Source organism: Anser brachyrhynchus, assembly GCF_964034855.1.
Source record: "Anser brachyrhynchus genome assembly, chromosome: 23".
Taxonomy (NCBI): domain Eukaryota; kingdom Metazoa; phylum Chordata; class Aves; order Anseriformes; family Anatidae; genus Anser; species Anser brachyrhynchus.
In genome coordinates, this window is record NC_137716.1 from 7,187,171 (window position 1) to 7,215,018 (window position 27,848).

Below are 27,848 nucleotides of genomic sequence, written 5' to 3' on the forward strand. Positions count from 1 at the left end.
TGAAACTGTGTGGACTGGGCTACACAACAGGGCCTGATCACAGTATCACAGTATCACAGATTTCTAGGTTGGAAGAGACCTCAAGATCATCGAGTCCAACCTCCGACCTAACACTAAGTACTCCACTAAACCATATCGCTAAGCTCTACATCTAAACGTCTTTTAAAGACCTCCAGGGATGGTGACTCCACCACCTCCCTGGGCAGCCCGTTCCAATGCTTAATAACCCTTTCGGTAAAGAAGTACTTCCTAACATCCAACCTAAAACTCCCCTGTCGCAACTTTCGCCCATTCCCCCTCGTCCTGTCACCAGGCACGTGGGAGAACAGACCAACCCCCACCTCTTTACAGCCTCCTTTAAGGTAACTGTAGAGAGCGATAAGGTCGCCCCTGAGCCTCCTCTTCTCCAGGCTGAACAAGCCCAGCTCCCTCAGCCGCTCCTCGTAAGACTTGTTCTCCAGACCCCTCACAAGCTTGGTCGCCCTTCTCTGGACTCGCTCGAGCACGTCCACGTCCTTCCTGTAGCGAGGGGCCCAAAACTGAACACAGTACTCGAGGTGCGGCCTCACCAGAGCCGAGTACAGGGGGACAATCACTTCCCTCGACCTGCTGGCCACACTGCTTCTTATACAGGCCAGGATGCCGTTGGCCTTCTTGGCCACCTGAGCACACTGCTGGCTCATATTCAGCCAACTATCCACCAATACTCCCAGGTCCTTCTCGGCCAGGCAGCTTTCCAGCCACTCATCTCCCAGCCTGTAGCTCTGCTTGGGGTTGTTGCGCCCCAGGTGCAGGACCCGGCACTTGGCCTTGTTGAACTTCATGCAGTTGACCTCAGCCCATCGGTCCAGCCTATCCAGATCCTCCTGCAGAGCCTTCCTACCCTCGAGCAGATCGACACACGCACTTAGCTTGGTGTCATCTGCAAACTTACTGAGGGTGCACTGGACGCCCTCATCCAGATCATCGATAAAGATATTAAAGAGGACCGGCCCCAGTACCGAGCCCTGAGGGACACCACTAGTGACCGGCCTCCAACCAGATTTGACTCCATTCACCACAGCTCTCTGGGCCCAGCTATCCAGCCAGTTTCTAACCCAGCGAAGCGTACGCCAGTCCAAGCCCCGAGCAGCCAGTTTCTTGAGGAGAATGTTGTGGGGAACGGTGTCAAAAGCCTTACTGAGGTCAAGGTAAACCACATCCACAGCCTTTCCCTCATCCACCAAGCGCGTCACTTGGTCATAGAAGGAGATCAGGTTCGTTCAGTTTGATCCTCAAACGCTCGGAGGGCTGAGCTCCCAGCAGGATTTGTACACGCTGAGGACACTGCTGTGGCTGTGCTCGGAGGGGCTGAGCTCCCAGCAGGATTTGTGCACACCAAGGACGCTGCTGTGGCCGTGCTCGGAGGCTGCGGGTGCCTCTGAAGCAGCGCCGGTGCTGCCGTGTCCTGGGCACGGCGCAGCCACCTGGGACACCACGCCTGTCCCAACCCAGCTCTGTTTACGTGAAAATAAAACGTTTCTGCTGTGTGTGTGCGGCCTGCACGGGCAAGAGGCACTGCCGCAGGGCGAGGGCTGCGGCCGCCTCAGGGGCGATGGGTGTTTAATGGGGGACTGGGTGGCGATGCTCTGGACGCAGAGGTGCTCCAGGTGCTTCTGCCCACAGTTGGCGGCCGCAAGTCACGCGTGGCCTCGCCGTGGCGACAGGGACAGGGAGGTGAAGGGTGAGGGACCCCCCGCGGCAACGCCTTCCCCCCCCCGCAATTTCGTCCCTCTCGCTTCCCCGTAGCGCAGTCAGCCTCGCCTCAGCCCCCGCCCCGTCCCCGGCTCTCCCCTCACGTGACGGGCGCGCCGCGGGGCATGCTGGGAGTTGTAGTCCGCGGCGCCGTGAGCGCCATGGCGGCGGCGCCCGGCCGGACTCTCCTTCCCAGCGCGCCCCGCGGAGCCGCGGAGGGCTCGGGGGAGCTGGCCCGGGCCGCCGCGCCTGGAGGGGGGCACGGTGAGAGCCGGGCTGGGGCGGGGGGACAGGGACGGGGGGGGATGGGGACAAGGGGGGGGAGAGGTGGGCGGGGGGGGGGACGGGAGGGGACAGGAGGGCGGTGACAGGAGAGGGGGACGGGGACAGGGAGGGGGGACGGGGACAGGGAGGGGGGACAGGGACAGGAGGGGGGTGGCGGGGCAGAAGAGGGGTGACAGGAATGGGGGGGTGATGGGGACAGAGAGGGGGTGACATGGACAAGAAGGGGGTGACAAGGACAGAAAGGGGGGGTGGGGACAAGGAGGGGGTGGCAAGGACAAGAAAGAGGGTGGCGGGGACAGAAGGGGGGCGGTGGGGCAGAGGGGGACGGACAGGGACGGAATGGGGGTGGCCGGGCAGAAGGGGGGTGGTGGGGACACGAGGGGGTGACATTAAGGGGGATGGTGGGGACGAGAGGGGCGGCGGCACAAGAGGGGAGCGTGCTGCAGGGGGGCGGTGTCTGGGAAGGAATCGGGGACAGGGCTGGGGGGGCTGGCGCCTGGGCGGGGCGGGATCGGGGATGGGGTGACCGGGAGGGGTCAGGGTGAGGGGTGGTGGGGAGGGATCGGGGTCAGCTCTGTCGGGAGCAGCGTTGGGGCTGCTCAGGGCCGGAGGCTGGGGCGCAGCGAGGGGCCCCGGGCACAGCACGACGGCAGCTGGGGGGCTGCCGGCCCCGGCCGTGTTCCCCCCGAGGGCTGCTCGGGGATTTTCAGGGATTTTTGCTTCCTGAGGTGCATGGTGTGGGCAGCGACTCTGTCCCGTGTTGTCGCTGAGGGAGGCAGGCCAGACGCGTGGCGTTTTTTTCCTCCCTGGACTTCGGTTTTCGGGAGCGTTAACTAGCTCAGGAAACTCTGACAGGGCCTGTGGCGAGGAGCGGTGACGGACATTAGGCAGGTACCTGATGGTCCGTTGTACCTGGTTCTTTTTTATCCCGGGCCAACCGATGTCGTGCTGTCGCCTGCAGCCCCGGTCCTTTATGCGAGGCCGGTTTGAGCAGGCGGCAGTCGGAGGAACGGGCTCGTGCCCTGAACGCGCGTCCTCGTGCTTCCCCTGGAGCCTCTGCGGTTCTGCCCGTGTGTGGCTGAGCCTCGCCTGCGGACGGGGTCGCATCGAAGTCAGCGTCTGTCTGCTCCGTGTGTGGCGGGACCTGAACTGAGGCCTTTCCCTGTCTGCTGTGGGTGGGGCTGTGTGAGAGCCGCGGGGAATCGCTTCCCCTCGGCCCTGCTCTCACCTCAACTCACAGCTCCACAGTGGGAGGAGAGGAGGGCAGCCACGTTCCTGGAAATCCCGGCGTCCCCGAGGGGCTCCCTCGCTCGGGCTCACGCAGGAGGAGGCCGACCCTGCTAACTTCGGTGGGCCTCGTGCGTCTTCCCAGCAGAAGCACTGCCATAAGCAGTTTACCCGTTCTCCCTGGTGCTGGGTGGCCTTTGGAATTACGTTTTTCACTGGATTTATCCCTCCCTGTCCCACAGAAGGCTGCGGACGTGGTGCTGGCACCGCTGGAGGGGCAGCGCGTGGCCCTGCGAGGGCTGGCAGCGCGTGTCGGGGAGGGGACGCGCTGCCGAGCAGGAGCTGTTGGAGCTGTACGGGGTCTGCCTTTGTAAAGCTGGGCCAAGCGCTTTGGTGCCTTGCAGAGTGACACTCCGAGGAAAGCCTTTTCCCTTAAAAACCAGGGCAGAGTCCCGACTTCCTTTTTAAACGCAGCTGGGAAGGGATGGGAACAAGGCACCTGCCTCTCTCAGGCTCACCTGAGGGAAGTTGGTTTCTTCCCTAGCCTGGGGGTCTCTGCGGGGTGCCCTTGCTTTTAGATCGTGGCTCTTCTGGGCTCTTCGTGGCTTGCAGCATAAGGTGAGTTCAGGAAGCCTGATGCCAGGTCACAGCCTCGCTCACCTCAGGGGTAAGCCCGAACCATTTTAAGGAGACGTGCGTTGTACCCAAACCTCCTTAACGTGTACTCCACTCGTGAAGTCGCTGCGTTACGAGGGAGCATCAGCAAGTTCTGCTGTCACCGTTACGCAGGGACCCTGCCACTCGCTTTGCTTCGGGTTAAACTCTTGGGTACGGGTCTGCGTAGAAGCTCGCGTGTCATCACATCAGGAAGGAAACAAAGTGGTGCAGAGAATATCTGACAGCAGGGCTCCATCAGCTGGCAAATTTTGCTAGAGAAGGCCTGGGATGCGAGGCACTTCGGGGTTTGGCTGGGACACGTGCAGATGGCAGGAGAGGAGCCGGGGTCCCGCTGTGAGTGCGGTCCCGGTGGCTCGCCGCAGCTCACCAGGGGCTGGGGCAAAGCAGGAACCCAGGTCGGCTCTCCCACCGCCCGGCCAGCACCCTTCTTCTGGCCTCCCCCTTATTTGTTCCCCTTATCCCTCTTCTCTCTTTCTAGAGAAAGAAGCAAATAATGAGGAGTAAAAAAAAACTTTTAGAACCAGCTACTATAATATAGGCAGAATAAATTTCATGTCAAACCACGGGCCGGAACAGGACTAGACCTGCGGTCAGGTAACGTGCCCCAAACAGGAACCCCGGGGGTTCCTGCACCACGCTTTCCCTTACCAGAGATGACGATTCCTATCTGGATATCGGGGTGATCTTGGGGTGTGCTTCCTAGAAACCAGCGCTGCTCGCATACGTGTCTTGGTTTAAAAGGAAAATGCCGTCTGCTGAAGTGACAGCGGGCGCTTTTGTCTCTGAAATACAGATGAAGAGAAGCCCGTACTGCCTCCGACGGGCCTTTGAGAGTCCTGTGAGCTGCTCTGTAAACTTGGGAGCTATTCACTGACTGCGTATGAGCACAGTGGAAAAAGGAAGTTCACTTCACACCACGGTTTCCTTAGTGTGGTTTTTTTTCCTCCCACAAATAATGGATTTTGTGTGAAGAAATCACTGCGGCAGAGCACAGGACGTTGATTTTTATCTATTTCCAATTAATTTGAAAGCACTCCTGTGAATAGAAAGCTTATTTGTATGTGCTATTATCTTCCACAAGAAATTCACGGGCGGTTGGATAATCCTTGTGTGTCTGTACCTGTTTATCTGTTTCCTTGTGCCTGGCTCTTGCAACTGGAGCTTGACTTGAGGATATTGAGGCTGCGCAGTGAAATTTTCCATCTGAGTCAGTCGCTGGCCCTCAGAGTCGAGCACTGTCCTCGCTCGTCAGACACAAGACTCCTTCCCTGACTGTGACTCTGAGGCCCGTTATCCCAAGACGCTGCAATCCGGTTTGCAGAAATCCGGCCAAAATTAACTGCTAAGCTGGGGAAATGGGAAAATGGTGACTCGTGTGCAAGCCGATCTCAGCCACTGAACAAAAAACGTTCTTGGGTTGGATCTTGAGGTCTGAGTCCATGCCCAGGGAAGGTTTGAGCTTGCTGCTGTGGGTGTCCATGGGGGAAAACTCCCTCCTCCCAGGGCAGCAGCACCGGAGATTCCTTTCCCTTTGTGTGTTGGCATAACTGGTGTTTGTCCGTAATTTGCTCTTCCCCCAGAATTTACGGATCTCAGCTGGGAGCAGCTGCAGCTGGGTGGGGCGAAGCCCTAATTGTGCTCCGAACTGTCCTCGTATTTATTTTCTATTCATACATAAAAAAAAAAAAGGAAAAAGGAGGCAAAGCCTTTCTAAATCATTTTCTAAGTTACAAAACGCCTGCCAGACGCTGGATGGTGGCTGTTTGTATTGTGGGAAAGCCCGGAGGCTTCGGCTGCGCTGGGGCCCCATTGTGCGAGCCTTTAGCAAGGGGCTCCCAGCCCGATAGGCTCGTGATTTACGCAGCCTTCCTGTCCCCACTCCATTTCTTTAGACTGCACGGGCAAAGCAATGTGTTTTCCTCGACATTGACATAACTGAGATAGCGCATACCTGCGGCCCGTGCGCAGGAGGAGTCGGCGGCCCGGGCAGGTCCTGTTCTGTATCAGCGCTGTTGTCACCACCGAGGGCTGTGCCAGAGTAGGTCAAATAAAAAGGAAACGGATTGCAGCCCCCACAAAATAATTGCACCCGTGTGAAATCCGGGCCCTCTGGAGCAGGAACACGGGAGGACAGCACAGAGGTGCAGGGAAGGGAAAGGAGCTGCTGGAAATCCCGAGAGCTCCGGCTCCAACACAGCTATTCTGACCCCAGCGCCCTTTGCTGTGTTCTTGGAGGGGCAGCTTTTAGTCTGTACTGCCTTCGTTCCTGAGAGTTGTTCACAGAGCCTGAAATGCCCGTTTGGAGGGTTGTTCTGCCGTGGTCCTTGTCAGCCTGGAATTTGCAGGTGTGGGCGCACGGTGGTTGTCCCGAAACAAAGAAGTGAGTAGAGTCGAAGGGGCTGCTCAGTGCAAGCCCCTCTGTGGCTTCTGTCTGTGCCATCCTCAGCAACACGCCTGGCATGGAGCAGACTTCACAGGATTTGATTTCTCCAGAATCACGGCTGTGTTCAGTGGCGGTAACAGGAAGACTAAATCTGCCCTACGATAAGGTCGTGCGGAATTATCACCGTACGGAAGGATGTCAGGCCGCGCGTACCAGTTGATGTTCCGAGCACCAGCAGTTTAATTCCCAGCTAACAGTGACCGTCCGTTTGTTTCAGGCGCCGGGAAGGTCCACAGGGAGCCAACAAATCGTCTCAGCACCTAAATGAGGCGTTAAGTCTGGTGAGTTGGTACGAGTTTCTCTTCCAACGCGCGCTTTGCTGGGTCCCAACCAGACCTGTCTGCCTCGGCTGGAAGGTGCACGTGTCCTGGCAGCGGCCGTCTGTGCAGCCTCAGCCTTTGCCAGGTACCCTCGGAGCACATTTGTTTGCTGCTGAATAAGACGAGCACCAAAAACCCTTGACAGTTTTGTACAGGGTGAGATGCTTCCAGGGGAGCTCTGTACAAACAAGGAGAAACCAGGAGCCTTTCCGTAAGGTTCCAGCGTGCCAAATTTGTGCAGTCTTTAGTGGTTTGCAGTGGGAACCCTGGGCTTACAGTGAGTCAAGCACTGTGCAGAGATGCTCCTAACTTTAATAGCTTTTTTGGGTGCGGGTTAGTGATATGTTCTGGCCTGATTTTCTTTTTTTTTTTTTTTCTTTCTCTCTTTTTTTTTTTTTCCTCCCATAGATCTCTTGCTGTCTGTCTGAAACTTCGCCAGGGAACACTTAACAGAAATGGCAGGTAAGGGCACCTCAAACTATGGCAATGGAAAGAGAAAAATGGTTCCAGATCATGTTTTTCAGTATGGCGTGATGGCTGCAATTCATTAGTAATTCATTCACATGCACTTCGCTTTCTGAGATCTTAGTGATCCCTAAAGGTCTTTAGCTTCTTCTTTTCTTTTCCCCTGCTCATGTTCCTTTTTGTGTAGATTTGCTAGCAGAGGTTACTGGTCTAGCAATAAAGGCTTAGGTGTGACTTTTTGGAAAGTTTTATGAGGATGGAGTTTATTCCCAAAACGAGAGTAGTTCCTTCCTTTCAGAGGCTAAACAACTTTCCATTCCTAGCTGTGCTGTCAATTTTGATACAGCTTAATTTTACTTGTAGTTAAACTAGTAACAAGATTCCTCCTAACTTTTTTAAAATAAGCCAAAGTCCAGGACTTGTACCCAGCTGCTGTTCATTGGTAATACAGTTTGGTTTTTGAAAGCATGGATTGTGCTCGCTGATCTAACGTGTTGATCCAAGCCTTGATGGGAGTGCTGGAGCACTCCAAGTTCCGCAGTCAGACATGAAAGAGGATATTTTCATTTGATGTCTTTGTCTTTTCTTGGGAGTAACCCAGAACACTGGAAAACTACACGGGTCTCTGGGTAGGAGAAAGCAGTCATCTGGCTTCCTGAAGCTGGGCAGCCACAAAGAAGAGGTGTAATCCCGATACTTCTGTATCCAGCAAACCGTTATGGAAGTACTTGGAGCGTTTTGTGAGCTTGAAAATTGCAGTGGCTGGTGCCCAGAAGGCCAGCAGGTTTTGGCCCCACCGTTTGGGGCCTTCTGCGCTGGAGGCTGGCGGCAGCTTTATTGTTGGTGAGAGATCTGTACTGGAGGAGGGAGAAAATGGAAGAGGGCTGAACCAAAGTCACTAGCTGCATCTCCTGTTGAAGAGGGACAGAACAAAATTTCCCCATCCCTCCTAAAAAAGATTGTTAAAGAATCCACTTTACTGTGGTCAGTTAACCTTGGTCTCGCTGACTTCCCTAGAGAGCTTTCCCTAGAGAGCTGACTCTTCAGCTTTACGAGCTGCACCCCCTTTGTTTCCCTTGATCCAGCACTGTCAGGTCCTTTCACGGACATCTGAGACAAATTGTCCAGGAGAAAGCCCAGGAGGTGTTCATAACTTACCAAAAGCTAGCGCTAAAAAGTCCAAATTCCTATGGACTTTGAAAGCAGGCAGGGGAACTGAGTGCTCCATGTGATGTGGTTAGCAGTAGGCGTTAACCAGTAACTAATGCCAGCCCTAGACGGCATCTGAATTAATGCAGGATGCGTTTAGAGGTGATGGGTGAGGAGGGGCAGCAGATGTAATGTTTGTTTTCGTGAGGAAAAGTCTACTGAAAAATCAAGCTGGGCTGGTGACTTAAGACGTTCTTCCGTGTTTAATTGTTATGTACTCCCAATGGGTGTTATCCCCACCATATTTTCTGCATGAACATGTCTTTCCTTTGCGTGAAATAAAGCGCTTTCTTTCCTAAAGCATGGCATACAGCTTTAGACGCTTCCCTGCCAACCTTCAAATGAAGTTAAGAAGCTGCTCCTGCAGAATGTCTTCTCACACAGAGATAATGGCAAGAGAAGGGGAACTCTTGCGCTGACAGTTCTTGTTCAGACATTTCCTCTCGTCTTCTGTGCCATTTGGAGGTTTTCCCAGGACATTCTTCATCTCTTCCTCTGGTTGTTTTTAATTCTGTTTACTGGGGCTGAAGTAGACTAGAGACAATTAGTCACAATGCCCTGGAATCAAACTTTAATCAAGACTTGAAGGCAAGAGCAAACATTCCCAAACATGTAGGAACTCGCATCCAGGCACACGCACATTGCACAGATTTGTCTGTGCATCTGTCTAGAAGCTGACAGCAGCTTAAATATGGAGGATTTAGGCATTTAATTACTTGATTTTTAAAATGTAATTTCTTCCCAAGGTAAGTTCTTCACTGTATTGCTTTTGTCGGCATTTGCTGATTTATGGTATCTGAATGCAAAGCTTTTTTTCTTCTTTTTTTTTCCCCTCTGGGTCTTAACCTTGCATAAAAACTTGACTTAGAAAGAAAGAAGGGGACGTTCATGAATCTCATAACAGCAAAATCATCCCTGATGTCTTGCCTTGCCTCAACTGGATGGCATCTGAGTACTAAATTCCAGTTAGAGATGCTTTCCAAGGGCACCCTTCTTTACAGTCACGAGCACGTACCTAGTACAGGGCCTAAGCCTTGCCCCAGCAAGCCCACCCACTCAGAGCTTGTGTCTGCTTTTGTCAGGAAGACCACCAGTCTTTCCTCCTCCTTGGGTTATCTGAGGGTTTCTAAATAAAAACCTCCGGGCAGTCTGTTGCCCCCAGGTGTTGCTGGCCAGCAGCTTAGCTGGCCTCTGCCCGCTTCCTGAGGAGCTTTGTCCCTGAACTTATTTTAAGGTGGTTTTTTTTGGTTTGTGTTTTGATTGTCGTGAGTCCCCTCGTACTCGGAGGGCTGTCCCGGGAAGGTGTGGAGGATGTCACACTTGTTCAGCCGTGCAAGATCGTTTCTGTATTCAGCTAATCTGTTGTGTTCTGCGTTGTAGAAAAGGTGAATAACTTCCCACCGCTCCCCAAGTTTATCCCTCTGAAGCCATGTTTCTACCAGAATTTTGCAGATGAAATACCCATCGATTATCAGGCCCTGGTGAAAAGAATCTACCACGTATGGATCTGTAAGTTGAATAAAAATCCCGCTCTGGGAAGATTGTGTATGTGTAATAGAAAAACTTAGAATTTGATCACTTACAAGCTTTAAGATTTTGACTGCAATTAAGTGATGAGAAACAATGATTCCTCTTAGAATGCTATAATTTACCTGTATGCCCAAATTTCAGGCTGCTGTGCCTTGAATCTTTGTTGCAGAGCTGCTGTTGAAGAAAGAAGAGAGCATCAGTGCTAGAAAAGCCTATTAGTAAATTCGAGGAAGAACAGAGCAGACTGTATCTGCTGTCTTTTCTAATGTCAAGTGATATTTCACCCTCCAAAATAGCCCTCTTAAAGTAATTCCTGATTCACCTAGAATAAGAGGAATAGGAGGACTGAAGGCTAGAAGATTAACATGACCTGTATTGCTCGCTGCCCATCTCCCCACCCTGCTTTGTGAATGCTGCCCCCAGTTTGTGCCAGCCAGATTTCCCTTCCCAATCGAAGCAGCGCCTTCTAGCCTTACACCGTCTCGTCCCTTAGCCCCCAGAACGTTCCCAGCCCCGTTCTGAAGGGCGTTGATCCCCTTGGTCACAGCTGGTGATTTGCTGATATTCTGTAGGAGCAGAGCTGCTGGCTCTCTGGGCTGGCGTTGTCTGGCTTAGCGATTCAAAAACCGGTAATGAAAATTGACCATTCTTCTCCAAGGAATAAAATCGGATGAAAAATGGTGTGGCAGGCCTAGAGAACCACAGGGAATGCTTCGGAAGATTAAAAATCTTTTTGCCTTGCTTATCTTTTTTTCCCAAAATGCTTGTCATCCCATTTACCCTTCTCACTGAAGGAAAGCTTGTTTTCTGCCAGATACGCATTTGGTAGCCTGGCTTTTATTCCAGATGTATAGGATGTGTGTAGGAGAGAGATTTGTGCGCATAAATAATAGCATAATCTATCACTCCATTGTTCTTTCGTTATTTAGAGATGCTGAAATGAGCTCTGTAATTTTCTTGCCTGAAGAAACTGCTTGTCCCTTCAGACTAACTGGTTAAATGTTGCATGCTGCAAAGCTGCCTTTGTGTGTGACTCTCCTTAAACAAAGCGCCCCTCAGTCAAGTTAATGGAAGGATGGAGAGGTGCCAGCCATTTAGGCAACTGGTCATATGCACGGCTGGGGAGACCTGGAATTTTCACCATGAGTTTTAAATTTCCATCTGCCGCACAGTTTTTGGGGGTGTCTCCCTGACTTTTGGGGACGGGACAGAGAGCAAGAGACATGTACAGAGGGAAGGCAGTAAAGAAGAAAAGGCCAGTAGTAAAAATAGAAACAGAAAAGTCGTTGCTAGAAGGTTGAACGCTCATTACTTTAATTGGATGTGAGCATTTCATTAAGATGGATGGTGGTTTGGGGAAAACTGTACCAGAGCTCCCACTGCTGGCGAACGAACTCCTGCCTGACACGTAGGGAGAACCAGAAGCTCCTTGCAACGTTATAGGTGCTCTTGACTTGATGTGGTTTTGTTTGTTTGTTTTCTCATTCAGTAACTTTTGGAAAACAATTGACTTCTGGAAATAATAATTCTGAGAAGTACAGCTAATTGTTATGTAAATGAAATTCAGATAATTAATACTCTTTCCCCCTTGTAATAAGATACATCCAAACCGTTGCATGTAAAGCCTTGTTGTTAGCTACTTAGAAGAGGGAGAACATTTCTCTTTTGTAGAAGTGTTTTATTTTAGTTTTCATGTAACTCGTATGTCGCAATAAGCAGCTGGGTTAGGATGTCTTACACGCTAGGTTCTCCTGGCTGTGTTGTCAATATGATTTTGTGACCACACAATTTTGTAGCTTTAGCAGCCCCTGAGACGAGTGAAGGCAGAGAAAAGAGTCACTGGAGGAAGAGGCCAGGCTGGCACCGAGAGTCAGAAGACCAAGCCAGAGATGTGCAAGCGTGCTGCAGAGCCGCAGCTTGTAGGAAAGAAAGGAATGGGCAGGGCACGTTTGCTTAGCACAGGGGAAGAGAAACTGAGGGATTTATTTTTGACTTGGTAAATGAGACCGGGGTCTAAAGTGATCCTACTGTGGCCTCGTCCCCAGGCAGCACCGAAGGGCTCTTGGTGTTTGGACTGTCTGCCTTCTCATTTCTCTTTGTCTGTGCTAATTGGTTCGGGTTACCCCCGAAAGATTTTATGAATTACCACCTGTTTTCCAAAATCTGAGCTTGTAGCTGGGCTAAGCCCGCTAGACCCCGGCAGAGCCTGGGGGATGCGGGGACAGCTGCAGGAGTCTGTCAAGTATTAGGGGGAAAGCGGGGAGCCCCTGGCACAGGGACTGAACTCAGCCTACAAACCCTGGAAGCGTTCAGCCTCGCTTCAGCAGTAACGTCGAGCGTCAGAGAAAGGGGGTGGCAAAGGCATTTCCTGCAGGGTTACTGAGTGCGGCGCTGGTGCCCTCTGGGATCTGCTGTCAACTGTTCCTTTTTATCCAAGTGGCAGGGACAGGGATGTGAAAGGGCCTTTAAGCCACCCTTATGTTCGCATGTTCTCAGCCTGATTGGAGTTTGCTTATTCCCTTGCTCAAGGCAGCACTTACAAGCCCTGAAGCTGCTTCCAGACTTCCTCAGAGGCCCAGGGAAATGGAGAGAGAGCCTGCAGGGCACTCTGCTGGCTCTAATAGCTCCTGAGGCAACAACACAGAGACCAAAGCAATGGGATGCTGAGTGCACGGCAGATTTTACACCGCTCTGCTCTCATCAAGGGGTTTTGCCACAAACGGGGGTTGCTCATTGTTCATAACAGTCCCGGGCTGAGCCTTGTGCTGGTCGCACCAGTTGCCACCCAGATGTCCGTCCTTTGGCAGGCCCCGGGGGAGTTTCCTCACCCTCTGGAAGGGGACGCATGTCCGTGCTGCCGGCCCCTGGGCTCACAGCAGAAAGCTGCGACTCCCTCGGAGCGGTCGTGTTGTTGGGCAGGAGTTTCCCACCGCGGTGTGGATCCTTCCTATTATAATGCTGGGTGTTTGTTTATTTCTCCTCTGATGTGAAACAGCACGAGTTCACGCTCTTTCCTGTGCTCTCTTCACAGTTTACTGCATCACGCTAGTAGTGAATATAATTGCGTGCCTGGCCTGGTGGATCGGAGGAGGCTCTGGGGTCAATTTTGGCTTGGCCATCCTCTGGCTTATTCTCTTCAGTCCCTGCGGCTACGTCTGCTGGTTCCGACCGGCGTACAAAGCCTTTCGGTAAGTGGGAGCCCACGAGGCGGTTGAGTTTCTGCTTCCTCTGGGAGAGAGATGTGTTGTTGCTGAGGAGTGCCCCTCTGGAGAGCTGGATAAAGATTAAGGGTTTGATATCTGAACGTCTCATTGACTTCAGAATTGTTTTCAGCGAAGAATGCGGCGACTTTTAAATCGTAGATGAAGGGCCGAGGGTCACCTGCCTCCTCGGACTGGAGGTGAGCAGCACCGAGTAGTTTGCCGCTTCTGTGAGGATGAAATTCATATCTCACCCAAATATCTCAGGCTTAGCAGCACCCTCATAGCAGTGTAATATCAGGGTGGATATTGATTTGGTAAAGCTTTGCAGCGGGCTGTTTTGATGGAAGACTATTAAGTTATCAGGAGCCAAGCACTCTTCTGGATTTTGTCTCCAGATACCTGAGAACTTGGCTGCTTTGCTTTTTAGAAAGAAGTGGTTCACTAGGGCGAGTCCTGAAACTCCACAAGTCTTTAAAGCCATCCTGCATTTTTACTTTAATTAATAATTGTTTGCATTTGCTCGTGCTTCGTGTGTGTCACGAGGCATTATTCAGACATTAATGCATAAGGCTCGTCAGAGCTGTGAAGGTCCCGAGCATTTTCCAGTCTTGTGTAGGGAGAGGTGGCACAGAGGGCAGGTGACACCGGGTCACACCGCAGTCATCAGCAGGCCCCACACTGGGGTCAGGGATTTGGACTCTGAAGGGGAAGCTCTTTCTGGTTCCCCACTACCAGAATCCTCTGGATTTTGATCATTTACCAGATTCTGTGATGAGTTAGTCCAGATAGCAGCAAAAGCAGCTGACAGATACGAGAGTTGGCAGATGGGGTCCTGTCTGTTTAGCACATGCTAGGTTAGTTGCTTAAATGCTCTTCTGAATTTACACTTTGTGTACTAACAACACTGGGCAGCTAATGCACTCGAGGTGCTTAAAATATCAGGGACTACACGAGGGAGTACAGGGGAGGATTATTTCTGACTGAAGGGGAAGGCCACTGCGTTGGATTCATCTGAAAGTTTTAAAAGATGTGAAAATACCAGCTCTGAACTCTTGCCCTCTGGGGCTGGGATTTTGTCTCCATCTCTGGTTCAGAAGCCCGAGAGCCTCCAAGTGCCGACTGGAGCTCTGTTCAAAGAGCATTTTCCGTTCTGAAGTCTGGGAAACATTACTCTTCTTCATTGACCTCCTCTGGGCTTACAAGGACCGTTTCTAATTATTTCTTTAATGTTGTTTGTATGTGTTTATGCAACTGAATACCGAAAGGTCCCTGAGGTTATTCTGTGTAAAGACTTCTACAGTTAAAAAAAGAATAAGCCCTAGAGACAGACTGGCAAGCCCAGAGGCCGTCAACTTTGACGTCCGTCGTAGAAGATGCTTGAAAAACACTGCAGTGGGGCGGCGCGGGTAGTTTTGGGGCTGCAGGTAGTCCTGGTTCCGGAAAGCCAGGTCAGGTCCGCTCGCTGTGCCGTTTGGGAAGACGCAGCCCTTCCACACCGGCATCGTGTGCTGTGAGGATGCTTTCGTAAAACCTTCGTCACACAGCTGCATCCAAAATTAAATTAGCTGCAGAGCTTTGGCGCTAGGGCAAAGCTGTTGCAAATCTGCACCAGAAAGCTGGATCAGAAATCACCTTTTCTGTGCACCCCCACTAATTCCCAGGGATCCTTTCAAGTGAAGACTCCTCCAGCCCTTTCAGGTCTTAGTTGCAAGAATCTGTTTGAAGGCTCAGCCTGGAGCCTAATCCTTTGTTAATTGGCTTATGACAGGCACTACTGTGAACAGTCCATGTTTAAAGTATTTCTTCCACATTGCTGTACTCTGAGGTGCTGCTGTTTGAAGGGTGGGATCACAAGGATTCTCCAGGACAGTTTCTTTCTTTCACAGCATCTATCTAGCCATCTCTTTGGGAGATGGAAGATAACGTTATCAACACATGCAGAGCCGCAGGGCTCTGGCTGGAGGTTTTCCCACTTGTCTCAGAGTAGGCAGGCTTGGTGGCATTGACTTGGCCAGAGCCTGTGGTCCTGCCTCCCTCAGCTTTTGACATTATGGGCTAGAACTATGAAGACCATTAAAATACTTCTGGTGTTTGAGCAGGGGCTGGGAATGACTGAAGCTCTTTTGTGAAGTCCCCACTGCACCAAATTGCTGCTTTAGCTACTGAAGTGTTTTTGTAAACCTGTTCTGTAGATCACGGGCCCTTTGGGTTCCTGAGAGAGCGGGAATAACTCGTATCATTAAAAATGATAGGTCAGCTGGCTTGGAGGGTTTCAGAGGTGTGCCTGGGCTTGCAGTGGAAGGCTGGCTCATCGACACAGCCGAGTTAATAGGACAAAGATGTCCTGTGGCAGAACAGCGCTGTGCCCCAGTGCGCCCGTAATGGAGAGACCATGAGCAGATCTGGGACCGTTTTCCTATTTGGGATTATACTCACACTGCCTATTTCACCTGCATAAATTAAAAGGACCTCACATAGTCAGAACCCTCTCAGTGTACACGTTCTGAAGATGCGGAGTCTGTGCAGATGCCAAAGCACACTTCTGCGTTTCCCCAGGCAGCGTACCACCCGCTTCTCTTGTGGCTATTTTTCCTCCTATTCCGTCCCGGTGCTGGGTTATTAACCGTAGGCGTGTAAGCTTCATGACAAGCAGGCACTGCGACTTTCCCAGCTGGGCTCTCGTGCTCAGGGATCACCTTTAGCACATGGGCAAACTGCCTCTGGTGTCTGGGCTCTTTTGTGCCTGCTTGCTGGTGGCTGAGCTGCGCAGGTGTCCGGCAGCGCTGACTTCAGATATTCGGTCAGAGAAATGCTTCGGGCACTCTGTGTTCTGCAGGAGACTGCCTTTCCTCGTGTGTCACCATATATGTAATTACTTCGGTAGAGCAATTGCAGGAGCCAGGCTTATTGGAAGAGATTAGGCACTGATGATTCATGGATCTGTGCGCTTTCACTGCCAGGGAAAGAGGAGTTGTCCTCAAAGTTCGTAGCTGTTGAGGGACCTTTTCTGAGATAGCACATTTGAGCGTGTGCGCGTGATGGGGTCAAACGTTAACACGAAGCAGTGCATGGTGCCAGTGTCCCCCTAACTGCCTCTCCTTCCTTCGCAGGTCGGACAGCTCGTTTAATTTTATGGCTTTTTTCTTCATCTTCGGCGCACAGTTTGTTCTCACGGTCCTGCAGGCGATCGGATTCTCTGGATGGGGAGCTTGGTAAGCAGGACACGCCTGGAGCCTTACAGCTGAGCCCTCAGCTCCTGTGCCTGAGAGTTTCAGCCCACGGGCTGTTTCCCTGAGCATTAGAGGAGCTGGTGGGAGTCTGTACAGGGTGGGGTGGAAGAAGCTTTCTGATTTCCTCTGTGGCATAATTATATCTGCTCTTGGAGTACACAGTTCTGTCTACTCCCATTGCTGGCTATTGCAAGAGTTCCTGTATTGGCAGAAGTCAGATATCTTCACCTGCCTGGTTTTTTTTTAGCACCTTCCTGTAATGTCCTTCCTTTCTGCTGTTTAACCAGAGAGTTTCAAGATTGATCTGATCCTCTCTTAGCATTGCCCTCAAAGTATTTGCAGCACATGTTGAGCAGTGCATGATGACTCACTGTTGGCCTATAGAGCAAGTATTGTGAGAGCTGTCCTAAAATAAATGGAAGCATTTTAGTGTCTGTCCCTGGTTATGTTATAATTATTTGGCATTTTAACTTTCTGTCTCTGGAGACTTGAGAGCAATTCCTGCTGAAGCTGCAAATAATAGAAAGTCCTAGACTCTGCACAGCATTTAGTTTTAACTGCTGATGCTCTCAAGTTGCCCTGTCTGGTTGTTGCCATCAAAGGGAATAGAGATGCATTACAGATCGGAGGACCCTGATGTTCCATGTTCCCAGGTCTGTTCTCTGGTTGCACAACCTCTGCACCACCAAAAGCGTCCTGGGAATAAATCTTCTCTCCCTGAAGCCTCGCTGTGCAGCTGGCTGTCCCCTAAAGGTCTGAGACTGGCTTAGCAAGGGATGCTGGCAAGCCAGATTTGAGACCTTGGGGAAATACCTGTCTGAGCTGCATTTAGCTCTGACCATGGTCTTCACTGTTTTTTTTTTTTTTTCAATTTTGGGAGCTTTAAAGCTGCCTTGTAACTTCTCTGTGTGCGTAAACCATCTTTCTGGTAACAATTGTGCTTAAAAAAGAGAGCAGTAATGATACTGTTTCTTTGTTTCTTGCAGCGGATGGTTGGCAGCAATTACTTTCTTTAGCACCAACGTTGCATCTGCTGTGTTCATGCTGTTTCCTGCCATTATGTTTACAATGTCAGCGGTCACAATGCTCATCTGCATTTTAAGGGTAGGTGCCTCAGACGTCTCTCTGACTTGGGATATCTGTGTTTTGTATCACAGTAACGTGAACAGGCAGCTCAGCAGCCACTGTGAGCCATCACTGCCTCTGAAGGTTTTGTAGTGTAGTCAGTCGGTGTGTCTCGGACTATTTAGAGGACGAATGCAGATAATGCAGGACAGCTTGAGCTGGACGTGTTCACCGTTCCATGTTCCTTTATGTCACTTAAGCCAAGCGTCGCTGGGATTGTAACGGTGAAGCATCTCAAGATGCCCGCAGCAGGGACAGGGTGGCAGGACGACAAGTGGTCCTTGGTTGTCTGCAGAACGCTGGATTTGGATATAAGACCTTCTGGAAAGCTTCAGAAGACTGATGGCAGAGGAGGACAGAAGATAGAAGGGAAAGAGGACAGGCAATTAGCCCAGCACAACCCTGTCGCAGAGTAGTTGCCATCATGGAGTTTGCCATAGGTTCATTGCAGCGTTTTGCCCCCTGTCACCATGGTTAGCGCCACTGCCCTGTGCCCTGTCAGGCATTTCCTGGTGGTGTGACCTTTAAACCAGATCTTTTGTGTCCCTGGGTTCCCGGTGTAGGTTGTTTCATGTGCTACAGCCGAGTCCTTCAGCCTCAGCCCCACTGAAGCAGCAGTTGACGGTTTTATGGGGTTTTCAGCCCGCTAACCTGGGCCAGCTGCCTTGCTGCATGGACTGTTGCTGTGGGATCCCCAACCTAAATCCCAGGTGTATGGCTAAGACAAGTTCAAGCCTTGCATTGATACTATCCATTTACACCTCTTCATTATGTTATTGTAGTTTTTGTGCCTTTTTTTCTCCCTTGGAAAAACAGTTTGCAGAGAGAGAGGAACAAATACAGTACCAAAATGACTATAAGTCCTCTCAGGAAGAGGTGTAGGTACCTACTGCTGATTTTTCCTCTTGTTTTACTCCGTTAGGTTCACAAGATCTACCGAGGGGCTGGTGGAAGCTTTCAGAAAGCTCAGGATGAGTGGAACAGCGGTGCATGGAGGAACCCCCCCAGCAGGGAGGCCCAGTACAGCAATTTTTCTGGGAACAGCCTGCCAGAGTATCCCACAGTGCCCAACTATCCCCCGGGAAACCAATGGCCTTAAGCAGCAACAGCTGCAAATTGCCTGGATTCTCTTCTTTTTTGGTCCTTTTATTATTGTTATTTGAAAAGATCATTTGCATTCCCCTACACGTACCCCAGTCTTCTGGGGACTTTCTTTTTTTTTGTCTCCTCGTCACTGCAGAAGATGTGTGCTGTCAGCCCACGGCACCTCGGGAGCTCTGCACGGCCTTATCAGAAAGGTGGTTTTTTTGTTTGTTTGTGTTGTTACCAGTATTTGCCTTGTTGCAGACTGAGGAACCAACCGTTCACTGCCCTTGCTTGAGGACTGCTCTCATGACCATATGTGAAGAAGGCTGGCTTCCCCGTGACGGTGAACACTACCAGAATCGCTCCTTCTCCTGCCTCCCCGCTTAGTTTTCATCACATGCACAGCGCACCGCCAAATCGTCTGTAGTTGTAACAAACACAATCAGAGCATTAGTAGCAACCGGTGTTTGCTCTCCCGGATGAATGATCTGGAATTTTTCACTCTAAGGGAAACGCAACACCTGAATTACCTGGTACTAGTGATATTGAAGGTATTTGTAAAATCTACAGCTTCATTTGCTTGCGCTTTCGGGTGAAGAATCCTTTAGATAACAGCGCTTGCTGCGGGTGAGCGTTGTTCAGATACTAAGTCCACAAGAGTCCTCATTTGCCTGGCTAGGACTATTGTTATGATAGAAGTCTTGCTTTCCCTGCCTCCAAAAGTTTTTGCTAGATCCGTGTGCTGCGGAGATGCAGATTCATCTCATTTTGTTACTGATTGCTCACTAAAAGCCTGATTCAAAGCCCACTGGAAACTATTGAAAAGCTGACTGCTGTTGGGCTTTGGACCTGGCTGCCTGGGTGACGTTCACCCCTTTCCAGGCAGGCAGCGCGAGATCTCTGTGCCATCTAAATTCCAGGTACATGGCGTCAGGATTTTTGTGCTGACCCAATACATGCCGTACTGGACACGCCTTGTCCTGTTGGGACACCTTTTTTTTTTCTGGGCTCCTGGCCAGTAGCTGGGTGCCAGCTAACTATTGATCTCAGTGCTGGGGCCCCAGTGTGGTTTGGGAGTAATTCCATTACAACTGATAAATTGAATTCTGCCTTCTACCGACGCAGTTAAAATCCAACCGTTCTGCAGTGAGCTGTCTCAGAAAGCTCGTTAGTCCTCGTAGCTGACGCTAGCTGTGCAGAGCTGGTACGTGTCTGCGTCGCCAGCAGTGATTTCCTTCCCTGTACGAGCAGGGGGAGAGAGGTTCTTGCCTTTCCCCAGGAATCAGCTGAAGAGAGGATAACGCTCTTGGGAGGGGTTGTTTCCCCTGAGAGCTAGCATTAGTCTCATCACTCATCTTCATCTCATGCATGTACATCAGGACTCCTGGAGCCTGAGCCATCCAATTCCCCTGTGTCCTAAAATGATCCAAGCAGCAAAGGCTGCAGTCTTTTCCTTTCCTTCAACAGCCTGCTAGGAACTTTCTCAAACCTGTTAAAACTGGGAGGTCAGTTCCCGATATTTTTACAGGGAGTTGAGTGTTCAATGTTTGCAGCTCTGGGAATTTCAACGGACAGTGAAGGGCAGAGTGCTCCAGTCTGGAGACTTGAGAGGTGTGGGGCACCCTGAGAGTCAGGCCCAGAGCCTGGCCAGTTGTAGGAGGTGACGCCAGAGGTGTTACACTGGAAGTGGAGTCACTCCACGTCCACACTAAATAACTGGAAAGCAAAATTGGCTCCTGGAAAGGGACAGGGAGGTTGTCCTTGCTAGGTGGAACTGATTTGCAAGTGGTCTTTTGAAAACTGTCTCTACATGTGCCTTATCTAATAAAATGTTAGTTCATGAAGGAGAACTTTTCCTTCCCCACCCCCCCGGCAAAACTTCCCATTCACTCTATTAACTTTTCCCGTGTCATACTGTAAATACTAAGTGAAGTACAGCTTGGAGTCTGCATGACACCTTTGTTACTAGGGCCAAAGCAAAAGCAAACATTAATGGGAGGTCAGAGCCTCCGCGAACTTCAGTTTACAAGCAACACTGACCCCCTGCTGCAGAGCCAGCCTTTTGCTGGCTCTGCCTCATGCTTCAAACACAAGGGTGATTTTTTTTTTTTCTTGCGAGTGTGCAATGTGCTTGTAAGTACAAATGCTTGATGCCTTCTTAATAGAATACGACCCGGTCGTGTTGTCAAGCTTTTAGGTGCCTTTGTCTTGTGTCAAGTGAAATTTTAAGTGTTCTTTGTCGCTTGCCATCAGAGAGTGATAAAAGAACTGCCTGTCGATGAACTCCCTGGAAATACGATTGCGCTACGGGGGAGCGAGGTGAGGTGAGCGGGGCCGCACTCGAGGGTGGCCGTGCTTGGGGGCCCAGACGCGGGGTGCCCGTGCAACACGCTCCTCTGGCTCTGACCCCTGCCATCCTCGGCCTTTTGCCAAATTTTTTTTCAGCAGAAATTGTAGTCTTTCTTTTTTTAGTGTTTCAGGTTGGAGATTTCAATTGAACCAAGAGGAGAAGCGTTGCCAGGGGACTCTTGAGTCCGGCTTCTCTTTTTCCCCTTGGATAACCCGGGGATCTCTTTTAAAGCACCCATCCTCACATTTCCAACCTTCTTGATGCGGTGAGGGGTGTGTACTTAGGAGCCTGCAATCCAAAATGGTTGGAGGCAGACACCAATATCATGATCCATTAGCAAACACTGCCTGAGATTTCTAAGGAGCTTAAATGAAACCTCCCTGGACGGGAGCTGCCATCTCCAAACACATCGCCCCCCTCCATCCTCTTAGATGCCAGAAACCGTAATTCCAGAAAGTTGACTCAACACGCTGCCTGAACTGCTGTGGCTTTTTTTTTTTCCGACTCCTCTGTATGTTTTTTAATGTTTACATTAGATTTCTAAGACTCCTTAATACCATTAACCTGGACCTGGCTCCCGGTTTCGTTCGGCATCATGCGGCATGTACGTGTGCGATGTTTCGTGTCACTTGTGGGGCTCTGGGTTTTGTTTGTGTTTTTCTTCTGATCACAAGACAATAAATGCTCATCCTGTGCTTGATGAGAAGAACTGGCTGCATTAGAGAAGTGTGTCTGTTCCTAGGTAACCAGAGTTATCTGGCAGAGGGAAATGGCGAAATCTCTGTTTTCTTCCAGTCTCCCACCACTTTTTTTTTCCCTTAAAAGAACAGCGCGTTTATGGATGAGGCTCACCCTCTTGCTGGGGACCACCACAAGAGTTGGCGTGCTGTAGTTTGTGTTCTTGCAGATGCCTGACAAGTGTTTTACACCAATGTTACCATTATTCTCATTTCCTAGCTATGGAGAAGTGCAGGTGATGTGGCGTGCCGGGGTTGAACCCTCCTTCCTGGCCTCTCCTTAGCAGCACACGTTCACATTGGCCCTTTGCAGTGCTGGCCTCTGCCTTGTCTGGTTTGCTGCCTGGAAAGATCCCGTCATCCCTGGGGCAAACAGGCTGTCTGACAGCAAAGGTGAGTTGCATCGCTCTATTTAGTGTGCAGCTGGATTTACTGCCCCAAATGATGCTATCCTGGCTTCATACCCCAGCTCTGCTCCATAGCGGATTCGTAATCCTAGAAGAGCTGTTTTCATCTCAGCTGCTCGATCCCACATCTGCTAATCTCAATGTTTTCTTCATCTCCAAAGCCTTGTGCCCCCTCTGCAGCCATTAGCATCTCACCTTCGCTGGCAGGAGACTGTGTAGTCCTCATGTTCACAAAAGTCTCACAGCAGCACCTTTTCCCTGAGCTGTTTTGCTCCAGGCATGCATGGGGCAGGTAGGCATCACCTCCTGCAAATACTGCCGGCTCTGCCCGCACCCGGGCTGCGCTGGGCTCTCAGAAAGTCGATGGCAGCTTTGATGTATTGGCCTGAGCACGATTCAGTGAGGCAGCAGGGTCAGACGGAAAGCCCCAGGCACTGGTTTAGGTATTAAATAGCATTTAGGGGGCTGCTGGTTGTCTGCACCCTGAATGTCCGTCTCTCTGCTCCTGGCTGTGTTATGGAAGTGTGAAATCAGGGATTTCCAGCAGCTGCTTGCTGCTGCGTCCATCACATGGTGAGTATGAGGATGAAACAGCTTTTACTCAGATTCTTGCTCCAAGCCCTCAAAATCTTTGCAGGAGGTGCAGGTTTGAGCTCCTGCTGCTGCCACGAGCGGGGCAGGTCCCTGGTGCTTGGGTTTTCCTCCGCCGCACACCTTGGACGAGAGCCGGAGCTCAGGGGCTTGGCAGGAGCAGGGGGCAAGGTTCAGTGGGGATGGGGCAGTGGCTGCGCCGCCGAGCTTGGCCCCACAAAAAGAGCTCCCCAAAAGTCCCACGGACCCCCACATTGGGGTGGGGGCTCTTCCCTTTGCGCTCCTGCTCCTCCGGCTGGAGCCCTGTGGCTGTGTGGGATGGGATGCTGTGAGTGGCCTCGCTCTTTCTTCTTTTCTTTTCTTTTTTTTTCTTGGCCGATTCTTAATGGATTTCTATCACTTTGGTGCCATTTCCCGGGCCCTGAATGCAAATGCTTCAGCAGAAACACTACACTGCCTGCTCCGAGCAGCTTTTTCCTCTGTATGAGTTACAGCAGTCGTTTTTTTTGTGTTGCCTGCTTGCGAATTAGCCCTAATTAACTCGTGCCCTGGGGAGGAGGGCAGGGTTCAGAGCTGGATGCTTTCCCAACAGAAATTCCCTGGCTTTTCTCACTAACTCGCTGTGCTGAGCCGGTTCCATAGCATGAGTTGTAGAGGTCTCTGCAGCCCACACCTGGCACACCATGTATTCCCTGCCAAGTTACGGCATGCTGGAGATCCAACTTTAAATAAAATCAGAACTCTTTACTTTCTTGTCTCCTGCTCCAGAGGATGGATAAATTATCAAGCCAAATGTCTGGACAACTCATGTAGTCTCAAAGTGCTAGAAATCACCTTTCTCCCCCCTTTCCTTCCCCCCCCCAGCGCAGCGGGATGCAGTGTTAAAAGCCCCCAGACTCTGTAGGATCACAGGCCGGGGCCGTAGCAGGCTGGGAACCCATCAACATCACCCCACGCTCAGCTCCTGCCTCGGGGCCGAGCCCAGGCTGCTCTCGACACACGCACCGTGTGCTGAACGGTGCCAGGGCCCGTCAGCACCGCTGCGCCCGCTGCGTCGCAGCCCCGCGGGGTGACGAGGTGGAGCGGGGCCGTGCTGGGCAGAGCTGTGTGTGACTGCTCGCAGGGTGTCACCAAAAGGGACGCAGAGGGGAAAAAAAGGGGATGCGGCGGTCTGGGATGGTGCGAAAGGAAAAGGGGAGGGCGGCTCTGCTGCTGGGGACTTTGGGAGAAGCGTTACCTCCAGCTGCGGGGCACAGATAACGGCCCTCCTGCACCCTCCTGCGACAGCAGGAATCCCCGCGCCGGGGACGGAGCTGCCAAAGGGCAGGGCCCAGGGGTGGCAGGATCCCCGTTTGGCTCCCGGTGTTGCTTGTTCCGTGGTCCTAATTCTCTGATGTCGCCATTCTTCTAGAAGCAAACACATGCAGGGGAAAAATACCTTGGAGGAGCAGTGCGAGGCGGGAGAGGGGCTCACCAGCAGGAGCGCTTCCGCGCAGCTGGGAGAGAATTGATTCAAGCAGCTGGGGTGGCTGACATGGGTGGCTGGGGGGACGATGGAGCCTGAGGACCGGGTTCTCCCCAGACCACCCCAGCTCCTTTGCCAGGTATTTGGGGGCGAGTCTGCCCCGTGCCGTGACACCGATGAGAGCAGCAGGACCCCACGGGGCGCCTGCTCCCCCTCAGCGCCAGGGTCGCTCTCAGAGGCTTGGGGAGGGACGGCGGCTGCGTGCCGTGGGGAGGCAGCGGTTCTGGCCGCGGGGAGCGGCGTTCTGCGGCTGAATTACGTGAATAAACCCAAAATGGACCAATGTGACGGGCTGGGGGGGGTGGTGGCAGCAGGGCTGGGCCCCCGCCTGGCCCTGCGGGTCCCCGAAGCAGGGCCACCCCCTACAGCTGTGCGCTACACTTTGGTTGATATATGTATATACACACCATATATATATGTATATATCTCCCTGATGTATGTGTATATATGGTATATGTGCATATATGTATATATCTCCCTCATATATATATGTATATATCTCCCTGTCCTGAACTGGGGCCATCCCCTACAGCTGTGCACTACAGTTTGGTTGATATATATATATATATGTATATATATGTATATATCTCTCTGGTATACGTGTATATATGGTTATGTGTATATGTGTATATATGTATGTATCTCCCTGTCCCTGCAGGTTCCTGAACTGGGGCCATCCCCTACAGCTGTGCACTACACTTTGATTGATACATATATATGCATATATCTCCCTGGTGGCTATAACCTATAGCAGAGCTCTGCCTGCAGCAGGACCCGCACCATATAGGGGTTATGGGCAGCAAGGGACCCATGCCCTATAGCAGAGCCTGTACCCTATAGTAGCAGGGCCTGTCCCCTATAGGGGGCAGCAGGGGCCCGCCCCTATAGCAGGGCCTGTCCCCTATAGGGGGCCGAGCCCCTTCTCGGAGCGCTGTGGGCAACAAGGGGTTAAAGGAAAGCCCCGCCGGGAGCCGCCGAGCGCGGCGCTGCCGTAAAGCGCCCCGCCCTGCTGTAAAGCCCACGCCGCGCTCCGCAAGCCTCCTATTCTCGACCGCGCTTTACGCCAACGCCGCTGCGCTCCCCCAGCCTCCCTTCCGCTGCGCATGCGCCGAGCTGCGCCGGGCCTCCCCGCTCCGGAGTTCGCTATTCAGGAAAGGCGTTTGCGCCGGCGGCCTGGCGGGGGGCGCATGGGTGCGTGCGGAGCCTACGCCGGCGGCGTAGCCGTGTGGCTGGCTGGGCGCTGCTGAGGGAGGCGAGAGGCGGCGTGAGGGGAGCCGGGCAGGGCCGGGCCGGGGGCGCCGCCATGGGGAGGCGGCCGCGGGGCAGCGGCTGCGGGGCCCGGGGCTGAGGGACCCGCCGAGGTAACGGCCGCCGAGGGGCGCCGGGGCCGTGCCGGGGCCGTGCCGGGGTTGCCCCGGGGCTGCGGCACGGCCCGGGCGGGACCGGGAGCGGGGCGGCGGGGCGCTGAGGGGGACGGGGGGGGCGGCCTGGGGGGGCTGGGAAGGGGCTGAGGGGGCCGTGGGGGCTGTGGGGTGGCTGAGGGGGCTGGGGAGGGTTAAGGGGGGCTGTTAGGGGACTGAGGGGGACTAAGGGGGGTTAAGGGGGTTGGGAGGAGGGGCTCAGGGGGCTCTGAGGGGGCTTAAGGGGGGGCCCGAGGGGCCCGGGGGGGATCCTGAGGGGCCCGGGGGGCTCTGAGGGCCTGGGGCCGCCTCGCTGCGGTTCCTCCCCGCGCCGCCTCCTTTGGAGCTATGGGGGAAGAGGCCTGGGTCCCCCCCCCGACGTCGTGTGTCCGTCTGTCTGTCTGTCCGTCTGTCTGTCCCCCCCCCAAAATAAGCGCCGTTTGGGGCTGGGGCCGGTAGCGGGGCACCCCCGGGTGTGTCCCCCTGCCCCGCAGCCGGGGCCTCGCAGGATGTTGGCTCCTTTGTATGTGGCTTTCCTCCCTCCGGAGGGGCCGGGAGGTGTTTATTTGGGGAAGGGCCTGCGCCGAGCCTGCTATTTAAAATAGCTCTTTTCCTTGAGCAAAGCGGGTGCGGGGGGATGTGAGAAACAGGGAAAATAACCTGCCCTCCTTCTGCCCCGCCGCGACGGAGCTGACTCGAGCTGTTCCTACGGCACCGGGGAGAGGTTTGCAGCTGGGGAGCAGCTCTCCCCTGCCAGCCTGGCAAGCAGGGAGCCGCCGCCAGAGGCCTGCGGCTCCTGGCTGGTGGCTGGCAGAGGGAGCCGAGGGGCTCCTCGGGCCGAGAGGGAAATAAGGAGACGTTTGGGGGCTGTTAGGGAGCGAGGCTTTTCTCACGAGGCATGGCTTGCGGTCTGAGCAGCACGGGGACCGGCCACGCTAAGAGTGTTTCTGAAGTTAAAAATGAAGTTTGTTAAAGCTCTTTCAAGCTGCTGAGAAATCCGCCTGTTCTAAGCAGGGTGGAGGTAACAGGGACCCCAGCCGCGTTCTGTGTGAGCTGACTGCTGGCTTGGGAGCTGCCTCGTTGGCTGATCCGTTTGTTTTCCTGCCGTACAACAAGTGGGTGGGTATCTGGGAATACGCTCTGAGGCGTGTGTAGGCTCACCTGCCCGCCGGGCTGTCCTGTCGGCGTGCCCCCACCTCACCGCTGCCAGGTTTAAAAATCGGGCCTTATGTAACGGCATGGAGGAGACGTTTGGGGTTTGCCAGCGCGTCTGACAGAGAATTGCTGCGAATTAGGGCAGGAGGCCTCCGTGGGGAGTGTGTGGAGAGGCCTCCCGCGTGGCGGGGCAGGCTTGGCTGCTGTCACTCGCCAAAGCTTTGTTTGGTTTTGGTTTAATTTGGGGTGTTGCAGACAGGAGCGGCGTTCCGGGGCGATTTTATCGCCGCTTGGCACCTCTGGGCCTCTGGACGGCTTGGGAGCGTTGTGGTGCGGGCCGGGATGCTCTGCCCCGACCGCGGCTCCCTTGGGTCCATGGTGGCACGGGTGCTGGGGCATCGCCTCGCTAACTCGTAGGGACTGCGGCCCTCGCGTGCCGCTCTGCCCTGGGATTCGCCCTCCTGCTCACCGCTGCGCAGTTCCGCGAGGCCTCAGGAATCCCTTCAGTGGTTTCTCCGCAAGACCAGCTGCCGCTCCGCGCCCGCACCGCCGTGGCCGGGGTGCAGCTGGTAGCAGCTTGCAGGGGGAACGCGCTCCTGTGCAGCAGCTTCTCAGGAGGTGCTGGACGGAGCTGCGTGCCGCTGCCCTCGCGGCGGGGCTGGCGCGGGGGTTTCTTGTTGCGGCTCTCCTCGGAGCGAGCGGAGGGGAGGAAGTTGGCGCTCGCAGTTCAGCAGGTTTCCGAATTGTGCCCTGCGAGCGCTCCTCCGTGCCGCTGCCGGTACGGCGAGAGGCTTCGCGTCGCCTCTTGCTTTGTATTCTGCTTCCGAGCTCCTGTGCAGCCCGAGCGTTGTCAAAACTGCTAATACGGGAGTGACTCAGCGGATCAATGGGAGCGACAGGAGGGCTGTGCTGATGGACGGTCAGGATTTTCCCCCCACCCCCTCCAGCCCCACTGGGCTGGAAGAGATGATGTCCGAGAGCCGCTGCCAATGAACGTGTTTACCGGCCTCGGGCCTGATTGCCTTCTCCAGCCTTCTCTTCCCCCCCCCCCGTGGCTTTCCCAGCTCCCCTGGCGAGGAGAAGCCCTGCGCCGGGAGCAGCGGCGCTCGGCTGTGCCCCCCCTGTCCAGGTGCGTGGGCAGCCGGCGG

General features: G+C 53.2%; 2 protein-coding genes across 4 annotated transcripts in view; both read left to right on the forward strand.

Moving 5' to 3' along the window:
* Positions 1 to 1,851: 1,851 nt before the first annotated feature.
* Positions 1,852 to 21,599, forward strand: SCAMP4 (secretory carrier membrane protein 4). The gene is made up of 8 exons (XM_080565612.1): positions 1,852 to 1,998; positions 6,585 to 6,648; positions 7,096 to 7,149; positions 9,742 to 9,870; positions 12,923 to 13,079; positions 16,205 to 16,306; positions 17,311 to 17,428; positions 18,372 to 21,599. Exons 3-8 carry the CDS (start codon positions 7,143 to 7,145, stop codon positions 18,546 to 18,548), a joined length of 690 nt encoding a protein of 229 aa, XP_080421738.1. The 5' UTR covers positions 1,852 to 1,998; positions 6,585 to 6,648; positions 7,096 to 7,142; the 3' UTR covers positions 18,549 to 21,599.
* Positions 21,600 to 25,129: 3,530 nt separating this feature from the next.
* Positions 25,130 to 27,848, forward strand: part of CSNK1G2 (casein kinase 1 gamma 2) — a 37,890-nt gene continuing 35,171 nt past the window's right edge. For 2 of the 3 annotated variants that reach the window (XM_080565611.1, XM_080565606.1), the window contains exon 1: positions 25,347 to 25,506. The gene's annotated coding sequence lies outside the window, so the exon portion shown is untranslated. The other variant, XM_080565609.1, reaches the window with a different exon arrangement.